The sequence below is a fragment of the Dama dama genome, chromosome 21, assembly GCF_033118175.1.
Source record: "Dama dama isolate Ldn47 chromosome 21, ASM3311817v1, whole genome shotgun sequence".
Lineage (NCBI taxonomy): Eukaryota > Metazoa > Chordata > Mammalia > Artiodactyla > Cervidae > Dama > Dama dama.
Window position 1 is genome coordinate 67,974,038 of NC_083701.1, and position 18,075 is coordinate 67,992,112.

At 40.9% G+C, this 18,075-nt stretch overlaps 1 protein-coding gene across 5 annotated transcripts in view; it reads left to right on the top strand.

Moving 5' to 3' along the window:
* Positions 1-15,793, top strand: part of CDH17 (cadherin 17) — an 88,568-nt gene extending 72,775 nt beyond the window's left edge. For all 5 annotated transcript variants that reach the window (XM_061123776.1, XM_061123778.1, XM_061123779.1 and 2 more), the window contains 6 exons: positions 1,611-1,855; positions 5,259-5,389; positions 7,817-8,056; positions 12,415-12,531; positions 12,666-12,779; positions 14,958-15,793. In XM_061123776.1, the coding sequence (XP_060979759.1) occupies positions 1,611-1,855; positions 5,259-5,389; positions 7,817-8,056; positions 12,415-12,531; positions 12,666-12,779; positions 14,958-15,058 (948 nt within the window). In that variant the 3' untranslated portion in view covers positions 15,059-15,793. The remainder of the gene's footprint in view (positions 1-1,610; positions 1,856-5,258; positions 5,390-7,816; positions 8,057-12,414; positions 12,532-12,665; positions 12,780-14,957) is intronic.
* The last annotated feature ends 2,282 nt before the right edge of the window (positions 15,794-18,075 follow it).

Here is an 18,075-nt window from a genome sequence, read left to right on the forward strand (position 1 = left end):
CTTTTATTTCCCTCAACAAAATATATTGCCATACCTCATACCCTTTTAAACCAAAAAAAAGCCTCTGAAACAAAAAATACATCCTATTTTCCTTGCATACACAATTATTTCTTATTGTTTTAAATTACATGAGTGACTGAGCTTGCACACATTAGAATTCTTAACCCTTAGAAGCCTTAATTTATAGTGAACACTTGCTAAGCAATTAAGAACTGTTACCTAGCATTCTTTAGACTAGTAAATTTATGAATACATTTCATAATTTTTAGAAAAACATGCTTCCTCATAGTAAACATTTTTAATGTGGCACTAACCATATTTACTAATCGATCCAAATATCTTTAGTTCCTCTGCAAAAGGAAACCAAAGTGGGTAAAATTTATGTTCAGTAATTAAAGTTTTAGTATTTTATCTTGTTTAGAAGTGATCTAGATGTTCGGTGAACTTCTGTGGAGGGGAGCAGTAGGAATTACATCAGTCCTATAGTCTTTTTTTGGCTACCTTTTATATCTCTAATTTTTTATCTGGCTTTTGCAATGAAATTTTCAATGAAACTATTTTGGAATTTTGAAGTCTTTTGGAGGCTTCTGCATGCCAGTTAAAATAGGTATTCCTTGCTTTTAAGTGCTCTTCTTAAATGCTCTTGTCTAATTGGAACATTCCTCTTAATGGCCATTGTAATTCCCCTTAAGACAGCAGTTTGCTAGGAACCTTAGCAGCGTATGGAGTTCAACCTCCATTTCTTTCTGTTCAGGCATGTTTGGGGCCCCAGTTTGATGTTACCACACCAAGTTCTCATGCACAAAAGTCTAGGTTGTCTTTAGTAAGGTTTTGGCCATTTTGAGGGGTAGGTATTTATAGTTTCTGAGACAGTTTTTAGATGTAATATGAGCAGGTATGCTCTAGTTTATGCTAACCTCTCCCAACCACCATGAGTTTAAGTTGTTTTGAAATTCGAATCCTGAGGTTTCTTGGAAATGTTTAAGTTGTTTTATTTTGAAATTCGAATCCTGAGGTTTCTGGGAAATCATCCTCCATACAATGTGGTTGCTGTTTAGCTGCTGTCGTGTCCAGCTCTGCAACCCCATGGACTGTAGCTGCTTCGGGCTCCTCTGTCCATGGGATTCTCCAGGCAAGAATACTGGAGTGGGTTGCCATTCCCTTCTCTAGGGGATCCCCTCGACCCAGGGATTGAACTTGCATCTCCCGCATTGGCAGGTGGAATTCTTTACCAGTGAGCCACCAGAGAAGCCCCACACCATGTAGAAATCTCTGTATAAGCGTTTCCCAGTGACTTCTGAGAACTGTCTTGAGGGACTCAGTAAGTTTCTGCTGAATGAATGAATTACCCCAGGATTAAATAAATTGGAGGAGTGCTGTACTGATTCCCTCTTCTAGGAGGGTCAGAACACACATTAGCATGTTAAAAGTCCTGGTAAGTCCTGTAGCAAAAACTTCTCCATGGCTCTACTATCCAGAGAAGGAAGTTTTTACTGACACTAGTTTAAGAACAGATGCTCTGTCAGAGTGTTTTTAAGGGCGCCTGGGGGTGAATTTTAAGGGAGTTAATTGTCCCCCAATTGATTTTCCTTCTTTTTTCCCCTATACAGCCTCTTGATTTTGAAACAGTAGCCATTCATAATATTGTCGTCCAAGCAGAAAATCCTGAGCCTCTGGTGCCTGGCATACAGTATAACGCCAGCTCTTCTGCTACCTTCAGACTGATGGTGACAGACGTGAATGAGGCCCCGCAATTTTTCCAACAAGTATTTGAAGCAACAGTCAGTGAGGCTGTGGCTAAAGGCACAAAAGTGGGCAACGTGACTGCCAAGGATCCGGAAGGTCTGGACGTCAGGTAGAGCGGAGCCGTGTGGGGAAGCTTGGCTGGGTGCTGTGGTCACGGCCCGTGGGAGGAGGAAGGGCTGGGGGGCGGGGGGGCAGAGAAGCTGGCCTGACTCCAGGGCTCTCCCCTAAGGGATCTGAAGCTGTGTCCCTGTGGACTTGGTGAATCTGCCCTTGGTTTCGGCAGGTGCCAGTCACCTGGGGGGCACCGGGGAGCATCCAGGCTCGGGAGTGGGAAGCAGGTCAGGTTCCAGCCCGGCCTGCCTACTGCAGGTCTCCACTGAGAGCTGGGGAGTCCAGGAGGTGTGGCTGGAGACCCGGCTGCCCAGAGGTAGGCCCTGTGTCTGGGTGGGTCACAGGGCCAGGTCCGGAGACGAGCTCCAGCTCTGAGGCAGACAGGTGTCCTAGACAGCAAAATAAAGCAGAAACCTGACGGGGTGGATTCACCCACCTGAGTGGGTGAAGGGAACCGTCTCCCTGAGGGGCTCTTCAGAGCAGGTCCAGGGCAACAAGGTTCATTCTGGAGCTCAGCCCTGGAAAGGTGAGTACGTGGGCTGAGATGGTTAGACAAGATGTGTATTTCCATTTTAGTAGTTCTCATTGTTTTTTTTCAGGGTGATAGAACCCACACAGATTTTCCTTAAATACGTGCAACAACAAACCAAATTTTCCAAGATAACAGATGGATGTGTATACATCCATGTCTGTATCAATGTAACCTTCTTAAGATCATCTCGTTAATAAGCCCAAGGACAGGACTTGAACCTGGATCTTTTGTTTCTATTGTATAACGTCAGCCCTACTGTCCCTGGCATGACAAATATTTTAGCATGGCTTAAAACCTATGCAAGTGATTATGAATGTTATGAATGACAATTCCTTAAGTGTCTCTAAATATTTGAGGGGAGTCTTGCCTCCCACTGAGTGATCCTGTTGGCATTTGGAATCAGTTTCAAGACGTTTTTCTGATTGTCTGTCAGAGTAAAGTTCCCACCTACTATTTCACACTGCAAGCACTTATCAACTTTCACAAAGACAAATAAGAGAAAAGATGTGTTGCACTGCATGGTTAGTGTAGATACTACTCAGTAGGTCAGAGTTACTAAGCGTGATGGGGCACAAAATGTTCCTAGTTTTACAACAGTTTACTCTTTAACAAATGCTTCTATCTCCTTCAGGAGAATGCCATGAGAAAGTCATTAGTCAGAGGCAAGTGAATAAAAATTTGAGTTTATGAGGGGAGAAAACTAAGTCATTTAAGAACATTCCTCAGATAGATGTTCATTCTTTCATCTGAGGAAAAGATATGATGTATGTACCATTAAGTTAAAATCAGGAAGATGAATAGAAGGATAATGTCCTGGAAGAAACAAATGAAAAGAGTACTTCATGAATGAAGAGTAATTAACAGTTGCGATGCTAGGAGTAAGTCAACTCCAAAGCTGCTGCTGAAACCTGAGCAATTTAATTCTCTTTCTTTTAGATCCACAAACTTGGAATCCATTAGCACCCAAATGGATCCTAATCCAATCTATCAGTAAATATTAGTGATTCTTTCATTGAAATACATCCAGAATTCACCTGCTTCTCATCACTTCCACAGTGATCCAGGCCACATTATCATCTCTTCCACCCATCCATTCACTGCAATGAGGGCAGGTCTTTAAAAAAGTAGAATCACATAACTCCTCTGAAAACCCTCCAGAGGGTTTCCATCTCACTCAGAAATCCTGACTACATCAGTTCAGTTTGGTCGCTCAGTCGTGTCTGACTCTTTGCGATTCCGTGGACTGCAGCATGCCAGTCTTCCCTGTCTATCACCAACTCCCGAAGCTTGCTCAAACTTATGCCCATCGAGTCAGTGATGCCATCCAACCAATCATAGGCAATTTTTAATTCATTGCCCATACACAGAGCCTAACACTTGCTTGGCATATGGAATATTCTAACACTGGGAAAAAATTAGTTTGAACCAGCAACATTATTACTTTTAAATCATTCTCCTACTCCCAGACACGTAGGTTGTTTCCAGTACTTTTAAGTTGTAGAAAAGTTTTGCATGTATGTGTATAATTTGTTTTTAAAACTTTTATTAAATTGTTTTTTATTTGGAGAAAATTTCCAGAGGTGGAGTTTTTTTTTTAATTCAAAGATACAGACATCCTCATGGCTATGACGCTTTGTTCCCAAAAGGTTCCCCATCTGTTTTCCTTTGGTTCTAGATTTTTCTCGCTCAAATTCACCTTTCATGCATCTACCAATGAGTTCCACTGAAAACACAAACATGACTAGGTCACCATCCCCTGCCTGTACATCGCTTCCCATGACCCAGCTCCTTGCATCCCTTGAGCTTCATCCTTTGCCGTCCACTGTGTCCTATTTTTATCCCTTCACTCCTGGAATGTCTGATACCCCCACACCCTTAGCTATTCCTTGGCCTCTCTGCCCTAGTTCCTGCAATTTCTTCTGCTTAAAGCATCCTTCTTTTTCTCGCTTTAGTTAACATCTACTCTTTTAGATGTTTCAGAAAAACATCTATTTCTGCTTTATTGACTATGCCAAAGCCTTCGACTGTGTGGATCACAATAAACTGTGGAAAATTCTGAAAGAGATGGGAATACCAGACCACCTGACCTGCCTCTTGAGAAACCTGTATGCAGGTGAGGAAGCAACAGCTAGAACTGGACGTGGAACAACAGACTGGTTCCAAATAGGAAAAGGAGTACGTCAAGGCTGTATATTGTCACCCTGCTTATTTAACTTATATGCAGAGTACATCATGAGAAACGCTGGGCTGGATGAAGCACAAGCTGGAATCAAGATTGCCAGGAGAAATATCAATAACCTCAGATATGCAGATGACACCACCCTTACGGCAGAAAGTGAAGAAGAACTAAAGAGCCTCTTGACGAAAGTGAAAGAGGAGAGTGAAAAAGTTGGCTTAAAGCTCAACATTCAGACAACTAGAGAGAGTGATTTTAATAGACAATTCCAGGTTGTTTTATTTGAAAAAGAAGTTTAACTTTTTTCACTAGAGTTTGTGACTCTACCTTTTTTAAAAAAATTAAAACAGGTACAAAAACCACTTTGTAGGGATGAACAAATCCTTCTTTTGAAGGCAGACAGTAGGCAAAGAAAGCATTGAAGGTGAAGGTGAAGTCGCTCAGTCATGTCTGACTCTTTTTGACCCCAGGGACTGTAGCCTACCAGGCTCTTCCATCCATGGGATTTTCCAGGCAAGAGTACTGGAGTGGGTTACCAAGCATTAGTAATACTAAATTATGCTTCTTTACATATGTTGTCAATAGTCTGCAAGGGACAGTGCTGATATAACAGCATAGAGGTGCATAAACTATCTCCACGTTTTCATGCAGGGTAACATGGGCTTTCTTTTGCTCTTTTCTCTTACTGAAAAGTTATTCACTGAGAGGCGACAAGAGAGGCTGGCTAAGAATCGACCCTGTCACTGGTGAGATCTTCAGTGCGGCGCCGCTGGACAGGGAAGCTGAAAGTCTGTATCGGGTACAAGTGGTGGCAACGGAAGTAGGTGAGCCGACACAAATATGTAAAAGGTAACACAAGTGATCGGGGCTACGTCAGTAGAAGTGGGAGGGAAGGCGAGGTGAGTGGGAAACTCTACCGGGTCAAATGGCCGGAATATCTGACAGTGGAGAAACGAGAAGAGTCCAAACACGGAGGGAAGGGCTCACCCCTCCTTGGCTATGTTCCAGGTGAGAGCCCTTGTGCCTGCCACAGGGCTCTTTCAGGCCGGGCTGCCCCTGGAGGCCGGCAGGATTTAGGGCTGCTGCTCCCTCTGTGGGGTCCTGCAGGGACCACGGCTTCTAGGAAGGTTCCTGTGCCCCCACTGAACTACCCTGCCTTCCTCCAAAGTGGCTGTGGGTTTCTCCAGGGAGCGGGATCAAACCACTGTGTAGTAATATAGAGTTATATGGTGATGGTGGTTTAGTCACTAAGTCATGTCTGACTCTTGCGACCCATGGACTGTAGCCCGCCAGGGTCCTCTGTCCATGGGATTGTCCAGGCAAGAATACTGGAGTGGGTTGCTATTCCTTCTCTAGGGGATCTTCCCAACCCAGGAATTGAACCCAGGTCTCCTGCATTGCAGGCAGATTCTTTACCAACTGAGCTATGAGGGAAGCCCCAGAATTATATAATATATAGTAATATACCTGCCTGACTTACAAAAAAAAAAAAAAAGAGAGAGAACTGAACAAAGTATGACTAAATAAATACAGATTTAGAGCAAGGAAAGAAACTTTCAAAACATAAAGCCCAGGTTTGGGAATAGGAATAGGGAAAATTCCAGTAGGTGGGAATCATGAAAACGGTCCCTGTCTGTGAAAAGATGAAGAAGAGCAAAAGTACTGTAGTCATGTTAAACCAAAGAGGCTGGACCTGCAGATGTGTGTGCTGAATTTGAAATGGTTGTAGGTGAGCGCACGGACCTCGCTGAGGTGGGTTGGGGGCGCTCTCTCTCTCTTGCTTCTAGTTAATGTGCTGCTAACACATACCACTATCACACTCTACACATTTAACTCTTGATTTAAAAAGCTCCTGATTTCATCAGCAGGAAGTTTCTGGTGAAGTCTTTGTGCTCCGCCTTCCGCTAAAATGTACCATGGGGTCAGCACTTCACTTTAGACGTGTCCTAAAGCCTCTCACAGTTTAGAAGTGTCGGGAATCAAAAACAGGGTTCAAAACCCCGCCTGGTGTGCAGCTGTTGGCCCTTGAGTGATCCATGTCGATGAAATGACTTCAAGAACACGGTAGCTCTTCCTCCTTTGGTTAAGGAGACAGCTGACGGGAAAAGCAGGCAAATAGAATTTACTGGAATTGAAGCAGGTTGGAGTCAGAAATTGTAGAAACATCGGGGAGAATGAGAACCGTCAGTGTTACCACTATACTAACCATCTCCTTCTAAGCACTTACCCCTCACACAACACTATGGGGAGGGATTATAATTGATCATATTTGATACAGAAGCCAAGATACTGATAAGTAACTCACCAATGATCACACAGCTACTAATTGCTCAGGCAGCAAGGTCAAAATTTTTACCATGATACCCCAGCAAATAACATTTGTACAGCTCTGTATAATTTTCTAAGAATACTACACATTGGATCCTCATAAAGTCACATTTTATAGCTGAAGAAATGAGGCTTAGAAAAGTTTAAAAAATATATATTTATTCATTTATATTTGGCTGCCTCGGGTCTTAGTTGTGGCACTTGGACTTCCCTCTAGCTGTGGTGGGCAGGCTCAGCTCGGTAGTTGTGGAGTACAGATTTCATTGCCTTGCAGCCGGTGGGATCTTAGTTCCCCAACCAGGAATCAAATCCTCACCCTCTGGACTTGAGGCAAAGTCTCAACCACGGGACCACAGGGAAGTCCTGAGGCTTAGAAAACTTAGCCATGCCTAAGTCAGTGATGAGGAGCAATTGAAGTTGTGGGCTCTAGAGTCAGATCTCCTGAGTTGGAAGACTCTCCACTGCTGTGTGACCTTGGGCAAGTCACACAACTTCTCTGAGCTCCAGTCTTCTCACCAATAAATGTATGCCAGTATTGTTTTGAAGTAACGTGTATAAAACATTAGCACATAATTCTTGGGTGTGTGCGTGTGTGCTCAGTTATGTCTGACTCTTTGCAATTCCATGGATTGTAGCCCACCAGGCTTTTCTGTCCATGGAATTTTCCAGGCAATAATACTGGACTGGGTTGCGATTTCCTCCTTCAGGGAATCTTCCCGACCCAGGGATCGAAACTGTGTCTCCTGCGTCTCCTACAATGGCAGGCAGATTCATAATTCTTAGTTATTTTTATTATCAAGACTTTTAAAGCAGAAAATGAAATTAGGTCTGAATTGTAAATTTTTTTTAAGGAAAGGAAATAGCCTTTCTGATTGAGAGGAGAATGAGAGCAGACACCGTATTTCAATGATTCAATTCCTTAGGTGGATCCTTCTTGAGTTCCATGGCGCAATTCCACCTGACCCTTACGGATGTGAACGACAACTCCCCACGGCTGGCCAAGGAGTACACAGGCTTGTTCTTTTGCTATCCCCTCAAAGCACCCGGAAGTCTCATTTTTGAGGCCACCGATGATGATCAACCGACATTTCGGGGTCGACACTTTACATTTTCCCTTGGCAGCGAAAGCTTACAAAAAGACTGGGAAGTTTCCAAAATCAATGGTGAGTTGTGAAAAGAACATTGAGAAAAACACCGATGGGCGATGAAATGAGTTTTCAATTTGCCTTGGTGTGTGTGCAGCACTCAGCACAGAGCTTTCTTCCTCGTTCCCGAAAGGAAGTTCATGCTGTGGAGACTTGCACAGGCAAGCTCTCCAGAGGGGTGAAAGCCCCCAAGGTTGGGAAAGGACAGATTGTTAACGCTGAGTGTCCCCTTTGGTGTACACGAACGGTTGGACAGTAGTTGGTGTACATGCATGGTTTTGCAATCAGAGCAGCATTGCAGAGCAACCAGTGGCAGCTGAGAAACAGATTTCATCATGATCTTTTAAAAACAGCTTTATTGAAATATCATTGACATACAATTAACAGCATATCTTTAAAGCATACAGTTTTATAAAAGTTGACATATGTATGTGCCACTGAAGCCATCTGCACAATCAGGTAAGAACAGCTCCACCATCTCCACCAGATTTGTTCATACTCTGTTGCAATCCCTATTTTCCACCCCACGCTGTTCATCCATCCCTCAGTCAGTTCAGTTGCTCAGTCGTGTCCAACTCTGCGACCCCACGGACTGCAGCAGGCCAGGCTTTCCCGTCCATCTCCCTCAAGTAACCACTGATCTGCTTCCTGTCATTGTAAATTGGTTTGCATTTTCAAGAGTTTTATGTGAATAAAATAACAGCGTGTACTCTTTTTTTTGTTTGGTTAATTTCACTTAGTATACTTATTTGGAGATTTCACCGTGTTATTGCATATTATCAACACAGCACTCATTTGTATTGCGGAGGAGTATTCCATTGTATATCATGATTTATTATTCATTGACTTATTGATTATTACTTAAATTGCTTCCAGTTTTTGCCATTTCAAATAAAGCTGCTATGAACATTTGTGAAGTACTTTGTAAGAGCCTGTGCTTCCATTTGTCGTGGTTAAATACCTGGAAGTGGTCATATGGTAGCTATATGGTCAAATTTTTAAGAGGATATCAAATTGCTTCCCAAATAGTCTGTAACATTTTACATTCCCACCAGTGAATGAGAATTCTTGTTGCTTAATATTCTCAATGCTTGCTATGCTCAGTCTTTTTAATTTTAGCCATTGGAGTGGGAGTGTAGTATTTCATTATGGTTTTAATTTACATGGCCCAAGGAAATGGCAACCCACTCCAGTGTTCTTGCCTGGAGAATCCCAGGGACGGTGGAGCCTGGTGGGCTGCCGTCTATGGGGTCGCACAGAGTTGGACAGACTGAAGCGACTTAGCAGCAGCAGGAGCAGTGACTGATGGTGTTGAACGGCTTTTCATAAGCTTATTTGCCATCCATATATCCTCATTAGTGTAGTGTCTGGTCAAATATTGTGCCTGCTTAAAAAATTTAGCAAAGATTTGACTTCTATTGTTGTCTTTATTTGTCAGATATATGTTTACAAATATTTCTTCCCAGGCACTGTTACATTTTTATTTTGTAACAGTACCTTTTGAAGAGCAAATTAAATTTTTCTGATGACATCTAATTTATTGATATTTTTCCCTTATAATTTGTGACTTTTTTGCATATTCTTTAAGAAGTTTTTGTCAAGGTTATTAAATTTTTCTTATTTATTTTTCTTCCAGAGGAAAAGGAAGCTATGGTTTTAGCTTTTACAGTTAGCTCTATGATCCATTTTAAGTTAATTTTTTTGTGCACGTATGGTGAATGTCAAGGTTCATTTTTTTTTAATATGGCTATCTAATTATTTAAACACTTTATTGAAAATATCCTTTTCACATTGAATTGTCTTGGCAGCTTTGTCAAAAATCAAGTGACCACATATATATGGGTCTATTTCTGGACTCTCTCTTTTCTGTTTCATTGAGTTCTTTGTCTATCTTTATAGCAACACCATAATGTTTTGATAATTGCAGCTCAATAATAAGACTTGAAATCGGGTAGTGTAAATGTCCTCGCTTTGTTCTTTTTCAAGTTTTTTTGCATTTCTATATAAATTTTAGAATTAAGCTTGTCTGTTTCTACCCCCAAAACCTATGCCGGTTGTGACTGAGATAGTATGAATCTGTGCCTGAATCTGGGGGAGAATTTAAATCTTAACAAAATTGAATTTCCCAATCCATGAATATGATTATGTCTCCACTTATTTAGGTCTTTCTAATTTTTCTGAGCAATGTGTTTTAATTTTCTAAGTATAGTTTTACAGAATTTCCCCTAAGCGCTTCATATTTTTATGCTGTTATAAATACTTAAAAATTTTAATTCCAGGATATAGAAATATAACTGATGATTTTCTTGTACTGATCTTGTAGCATATAACATTGCTGACCTCACTTGTAAGTTCTCTCTCCCCCTTTTCCTTACATTTTCATAGTTTTTCTACATGTTGTCTGTGAATCATAATAGCTTTATTTCCTTTCCAATCTGGATGGCTTTTTATATATTTAGCTTGCTTTCTTACTGGTTAAAATCGTCAGAACAATGTTAAATGAAGGTAGTGAGGGAAGAAACCATTTGGCTTCTGATCTCAGGGAGAAGGCATTCATGGTCTCTCACTGTTAAGTATAAAATTAGCTATAAGTTTTTGTAGATGTCCATTATCAGAGTGAGGATTTTATCTTTTGTTCCTAACTTGCTGAGAGGTTGTTGTTGTTTTTTTTTTTTAATGAAGTATGATGCTAAAAATTTCAGGTGTTTTTTCTGCATCTATTTAGATGGTTGTTGGTTAATTTAGGTTTTCGTTGTTTTTGTCTGTTAGTTGGTGAAATATTTCAATCAACTTTTATATCTTAATTCAGTCTTTTCCTGAGATAAGGCCTACTTGATGTGAAATATTAGCATTTTTATAACTGATTGGATTCGATTTGCTAAAATTTTAAGAATATTTCTATCTATATTCATAAGGGACATTGGCCTATATTTTTCCCTTATAGTGCCTTTGTCTGATTTTGGTATCAGAGTAGTGCTGGCTTCATAGAATGATTTAGAAAGTGTTCTACCTCTTCAATTATCTGGAAGAATTTGTGTAAAATTGCTTTTTATTTTTTCCTTAAAGTTTGATAGAATTCACCAGTGAAGCCTTCTGGCCCAAAGTTTTCTTTGTAGGAAGTCTTAACTGAAAATTCAATTTCTTTAATAGATAAGAGACTACTCAAGTTATAGATTTATTTTTGGTTGAGCTTGCTAGTTTGTATCTTTCAAATGATTTCTCTGTTTCAATTAATTTGTCTAATTCATTGGCAGAAAGTTGTTCATAATATTTTATTACTTTTAATAATTACAGAATATGTAGTGATATCACCTCATTCTAATATTGGAAAGTTTTGCCTCTATTTTGGTCCTGAACAGTCTGGCTAGAGGTTATTAATCTCACTGAATGAACTTTTGGTTTCATTGATTTTGCCTTATTTTTTGTTTTATATTTCATTGCTCGGATCTTTATTATTTCCTGTATTCTTCTTATGTTGTTTTTAACTTGTTTTTGGTTCTGTTTTGATTAAGGTGGAAGCTGAAGCAACTGAGAATTTTTTTCTTTGTTAATGTAGGCATTTGGTGTTATAATTGATCTCAGTGTCGTATTAGCTGTATTCCATAAAGTTTGATGTATTATTTTCATTCAGTTCAAAACACTTTCTAATTTCCCTTTAGAGTTCTCCTGTGACACATGGGTTATTTAGAAGTAGGCTATTTGGTTCTCATATATGTGGGGACTGCCCACATCTTCCTGGTTACTGATTTCTAATTTAATTCCATAGTGACCTGAGAACATGTGATTGGAGTACTTTTAAACTTACTCAGAGTTTTTCTTTCAGTACTTTACAGACATTTCTTCACTGTGTTCTGGATTGTGTTGGTTCTTCTTTGTTCTTTTGAGTATAATATCCTTTTTTCTCTGGATACCTTTAAGATTTTCTTTTTCACTAATTTTCAGTAAATTGAGTATTATATACCTTGGTGTAGTTGTGTTCACTTTTCTTTTTCCTGAGATTTGCTGATCTTCTTGGATCTGAGGATGTAGAGTTTTCATCAAATTTGGAAAGATGTTAGCAATTACTTCTTCAAATATATTTTCTAATTCACTGTTTGTGGCCACTTTATGGAACATAACTACCAGGAGTAATGACAACCTGCTGCATTTAGTGTTCATTTCTACAGCGAAGTCAGGAATTGAGAATTTGAGGGATGCTTCAGCATCCTTTTTAACATTATGGGGGGTACCTGTGGAGTGGTGATACTTGTGGTAGTTTAACTCACACTTTCATCTAACCATTCATATATGAGGCAGAGATTAGCTTTATTCCTGCTCATCCAGGGGCCCACAGTTGTGTTTTCACATCAGTCATTTTTTTTCCCCTATTCTGACAGGAACTCATGCCCGCCTCTCCACCAAGCACACGGGCTTTGAGGAGAGAGTTTACAACATCCCAATCCGCATCAGTGATGGTGGCCGGCAACCCATGGAAGGGACTGTCTCTTTGCCAGGTAGATATTTTGCTGCAGGCAACTTGGGATAATGTCTCTCAATATGGTAATTTGTGAGAATTCTTATCTTTAATATAGGATCCTGCAGTTGTTTGCTTGAAAATTTATCTACCAAATATTATTCTGTTTCTCAGTTACTTTCTGCAAGTGTGTGGAAAATAGGTGTTTCCAGCCAGCGGCTCACATGCCTGGGATACCCCCGGTGGGCATGGCAGTTGGCATACTCCTTGCCACCTTTTTGGTCATTGGTGAGTATAGTTTCAAGGATTTCTGCCCTGGGCCTCAGAAACATGAGCTTACACGAGGGTCTGACTTCATAGGCTGAGCTGGGGCTGCTCAAATGGCAACCTGGGCAATAACCAAGAATATAGATCACCAGCAAACCATAGCCAGCCTTCCTGATTGGGAGTTACTGCTTTGGTACTACCCTCCATCCATCACTGCCTTGCTGGTTAATTTGGGAAACACCACATATGCGGCTTTAAAGAATAAATTATTGTATCTCACTCTGAGTTACCAAGCTTTCACGATGAAGGAGAAAGAAATGCAGTAGCTGTGCCTCTGATATGTGTCAGGTACTGTGCCTGGTGGGAGACACGGTGACATAAACGATCTTTCACTCACAGAGCTTAGGGTCTAGTCTGCCATTGTTGGAATAGGTAGAAGCTGGCCTTCCAGTGGAGATGCGGGCATGTCTGAAGGACCTGACATGTTGCAGAACTCCCCCTTTTGTGTTATTGTGACTGTGGACCTTGATTCTTTATTATCTCAGAATAATTCCACTGCATCGCAGGCCTCACTCTGCCTTGGCCCCTAGAGAGCAGAGTTCCCTGTCTTCTTTTTTGTAAACAGCTCAGTGTCTACTCTAGTCTTTACCCTCTTTCAATGGTTGTTCTCACCACAAATTAAGTATTAGAAGTAGATACTTCATCAGTTCACATGCACCTGAGTGAAGGAGTTGACACAGTTTCACATCCTTTCTCTTTTAAAGGAAGAGCTGGGGTTATTCTAAGTCTTCTTCATTGTTCTTTTGGCATCTGTTCTTTTCTGCCATCATTCGGTCTACCACCCTGGATTCTGATTCATAGCTCTAAAAGGGATTTCATTTCCTTATACCCTTCTGCTTGTATTCCTCATTATTATGATACAGAAGGGGCTTTGTGATATGACCATGGCCCATCCTAATATGTGCATAGTAATAGTAGTGTTAGTTGCTCAGTTGTGTCCAACCCTTTGCGACCCCACAGACCATAGCCCACCAGGCTCCTCTGTTCATGAGCTTCTCCAGGCAAGAATACTGGAGTGGGTTGCCATTCCCTTCTCCAGAGGATCTTCCCAACCAAAGGATCAAACCTGGGTCTCCTGCATTTAGGCAGATTCTTCACTGTCTGAGCTACAAGGAAGTCCCTAATATGTGCATGGTGACCATTATTTCTCTCTGACAACAGTTTGCTGCAAATCTATGCTAATTGAGCTGGCTTTTGAGGTTTACTCACTTACCAAACTCCCCCCTACGTCTATGCCTTTTCTTATTCTATTTGTCTTCTCATCTTGAAAGGATTTTTGAGCTTACATGCCATGGTTTTCTAGCATGACCATTTACTCTCAAAATTTTACCACAAGTTAAAGATTGGATGAGTTTGGTGATCTACAGATAGAAGTAATAGGATCTTGTAGTTTCATATCCTTACTTTTTTTCAAAATAGGAGGATTGGGATTATTGTAAGATTCTTAATGGGCCTCTGAGCATCCAGTCTTTTCTGCCATTATTCCTCCTGTGACCCTAATGCCAGGTTAATTTCCTAGAAACAATCTCCTTTTTCATATAGGTCTCTGGTTTGTAGTACACATTTAGTGCTAAAACACACAATGTAATTTTGTAGGAGGTCAGAGATGAGGGAAAGCAGAGAGGTTAGGTAGTCTACTCAAGCTGGTGCCATGAGGAAGGTGTGAAAGAAAATGTGATACTTGGTGAAAGTAGGCTTTAGTAGGTAGAAAAATCCAAGAAAAGCTCTCTGGTTGTTCTCATTGGACTATTTCCTCCAGGGAAGGAGAAGGAGGACTGGAATCAACATCTATTGACTGTGTCCTAAGTTCAGGAACTCTGTCAGCTGCTCATACACTTAGTCTTCAGGGTAGTGCAAGCATAAAGTCCTATATCCCTTGACAGAGGCCTGGGCATAGCCATCAGCTTATATATAACTTGGGACTTGTTATACACTGACAGCAAGATAAGTGATAATCGTACTTATCCAAGAAAACCCATGCCTAGAAGCCCTTAATCACCATGACAACGAAGCTTTGTTGACCCACTCACAAAGTGAAATTATATGAGTCATTTTTTCCTACCAGAGTGCTACTTTATAAATGAATGTGACAGTACATTGTAAGATTTCATCTATTTGACTCTGATTTTTCTCTTTTAGGTATAATTTTAGCAGTGGTGTTTTTCCGGATGAAGAGGGATAAAGGCCAACATAATGCTGAAAGTGCTCAGGCATCTGAAGTCAAGCCTCTGAGAAACTGAATGTGAAAAAGAATGTTTGAGTTTATGTACCAAGTGCTATTTCAGTAACACAACCATTTAATCCCATACTTTTACTTTTCATCCAACATGTGCATGGCCAGTTTTATAGATAAACTCTCTTGTCTTTCGATATTTTATTACTTTTAGATATTTCATGTGCTATAGACATTAGAGATATTTTCCAGTTTCTCATGACACTTTTCTACTTTGCAAATGCCATAGCTATTTCTCCAAACACAAAAATGTGTGTGTTTTTCCCTCTTAGGGAATGAGGGGCTGATGAAATACTCTGTTTATTTTTGCTTCCTCAAGAGGTTTTATCAGTCACCCATCACAGAGCTTTCTGCATTCCATTTATGCTTTTTTTTAATTCCATCCCGTGTCTCCTTCCACCATATCTCCCTTGGTATTTCACTAATTTTAAAACATTTGTTGGAGAAAAGAACAAAGCAGAGTCTCAGGAAAAAAAGTAAAAGGGCAGACCTGTCCCTCAGTTTGAACAGAAACACTTCATCGTTTGAAGAGGCCTGAGTCACAGACCCTGGTTGCAAACACCAACCACTCACCATGTTTACTCACTACCTACCATGCTCATGTGCTGTGCACGTTTCCTTTATATGTATATTAATAAAGTTTTGGTTATTATATATTTAATGGTGAAGGAAAATAAGGAAGCATGAAAGATGTAGTGACAACAATCAAGAATAAACATTGGCTGTGGTTTTGTTTCTTGGATTTCTTTGGTTCTGCTTCATGGTTCTTTGCATTTCTTGAGGGAAGGACTAGATAGCAGTGGTTACCTATCATTAATCAAAATTACCTCTCATGTAGAATTAACCCATAAAGAGGGGTCCACAATGAAATAAAAATTCACTGTGCTTACGATCATGGATTGGGATGTTCAAGGCAGGTACATGAGGAATTTTAAATTTTTAAATAAGAAAACCTCAGATTTGGAAGCACTTCTAGGACCTGGAGCTGTTGTCCAGCTCCCGATTTGAGTCTTTGAAAGCATTCAATATTACACAACCTCTCAGAATTTTCAAGAATTTTGGGGAAAACAACTTGCATTTGAAAAGGTGCTCCTACACTGATGGCTAAAGCAGGCTGTGGAATTCTGTTTTTCATAAATAACCCTCTTTGTGGGCTTTATATTTTTTTGAAAGCAAAAAAGACAAAAGAAATTATGTAAACTCTGTTTCTAAGACCTCAGTATTACTTTCTTGCATAATGTTATCCTGTGTCTCAGCATCATACTGAGCTTTTTTACCTGTTTTTTTTTTTCACACAAGACTCGTTGGAAGTCTCATGATGGGTGAGGTTCTCTCTTGTCTCACCAAATGCTGAAAGACCAAACAAAAGAAGACGAAAATCTAGGAGCGCCAAAAGCAAATCTACTGCACAAATTATTCCCCAGCCTAAAGAATGGTCTAACTTCTATAGGAAATTTTCTTGTGTGTTTTTGACCAAAAGTGACTGTGATCTAGGTCACTTAAAATTGCATCCTTGTTGTTGGTCAGTCTCTCAGTTGTGCCTGACTCTGCGACCCCATGGACTGCAGAATGCCAGATCCCTTTATCATCCCTGAAAGACAGGCAGTTCGTGGCAGGTCTGCTCAAGGGGCTCAAGAACCTTCCTGCCTCAGTTCAGGGTTGTCCTCTCTAGACCAACTTGTATCACCTAATAGTAGACTGATCACACATAACCTTCTCATCTAAAATCACTGATTAGTATTCATGCTTTTTCCCCTTGGTGGGCCCTCCCTCTCAACCTTCTACTCCTTTCATGACCAGATCCTACCCATTCTTAGAGTCTTCAAGGCCAATTTAAATACTGGTCCCTTTGGGAAGCCTTCTCTGAGGATACTACAGGGACCTGGCCACCATCTCCTCTAAACCTCTACACTGTGGTGAGGAAAATGCCAGGATCTATTCCCTCTGCTGGTGAGAGTGGTTCCATTTCCACTGGAAGACATCTTCCCCTCCCCTTTCCCCAGCTTTTCCACACCCAGTCTGTATAGTTTGAGGCGTCAATTTCCTGTTTTTCCCCATGTCCCTAGACTCACTTCTGGAATTTTGTCGAAACTCTCAGAAAACAGGCTCTCTTTAAGTACAATTTGCTAAACTAGTAGAAAATAAGCTTAGAGCATTCTCGTCACCATAAGAGGTAAGCCTGTTTCAGAGCAAGGCCCATAGTTCAGAGGAGGCTTTGAAAATGCTGAGTGCCTGTTCCAGCTTTGTCTGAGGGCAGCCTTGCTTTGGACTTTGCCATCCTGTGAGGCAGTACGTTCCTTTTTTACTTAAAACTCAGTGGAATTCTGCCCTGGCAACTAGAAGACTGGATGTTTGTACCTTACTTGTGGACCTTCTGTTCTACAACTGGAGAGCAGTTTGACCTCCCCAACTAGTCTGGGGTTTCTCTGGATCCTTTCAGTGTCTCTCTGACAAGTCTTGGCTCATAGCGGCTCCTCCGTAAGTTTTTAAAGAATGAATACATGAAATACCTGATTCATTTAAGCCATTTATGCTATTGTCATTTAAGGGGCACCCATCAGACAAAATTGAAACTAATCCATTCTGTGTTTAGTTACGGTATCTTCAGGGATACCTTAAGCTCCCACTTTACCACCCTGCTTTTCCCTACATGTAAACTGATGCACCGTTCAAACATCCTCAGAGCTGAAAGCAGTGGTGAGTGAGGCCTGTGAGTGACAAAGCCCACAAGAGTTTCTGGATGATTGACAAGTGTCTGTGAGAGAGAGAGGGTCTCAGGAGCGGGGGTGGGGGTACTCCTGGGAGAAGCTCTAAGGAAAGCCTTGGGGGTTTCTGAACCGCAGTAAATGAAGAGGCCAGATCTCGGGTGGTGGTGGTAGCGGCAATGGGCTGGGGGTGGTCCATGGTCCAGATACTCACAGGCAGGAAGCTAAGTTTACCTCGGGAGGTATCCAGGGCAAGAAGGAAGGAATTTGTTTTCAAGGTTCTGTGTGATGCTATATGCATCATGGGAACTTGTTAAAC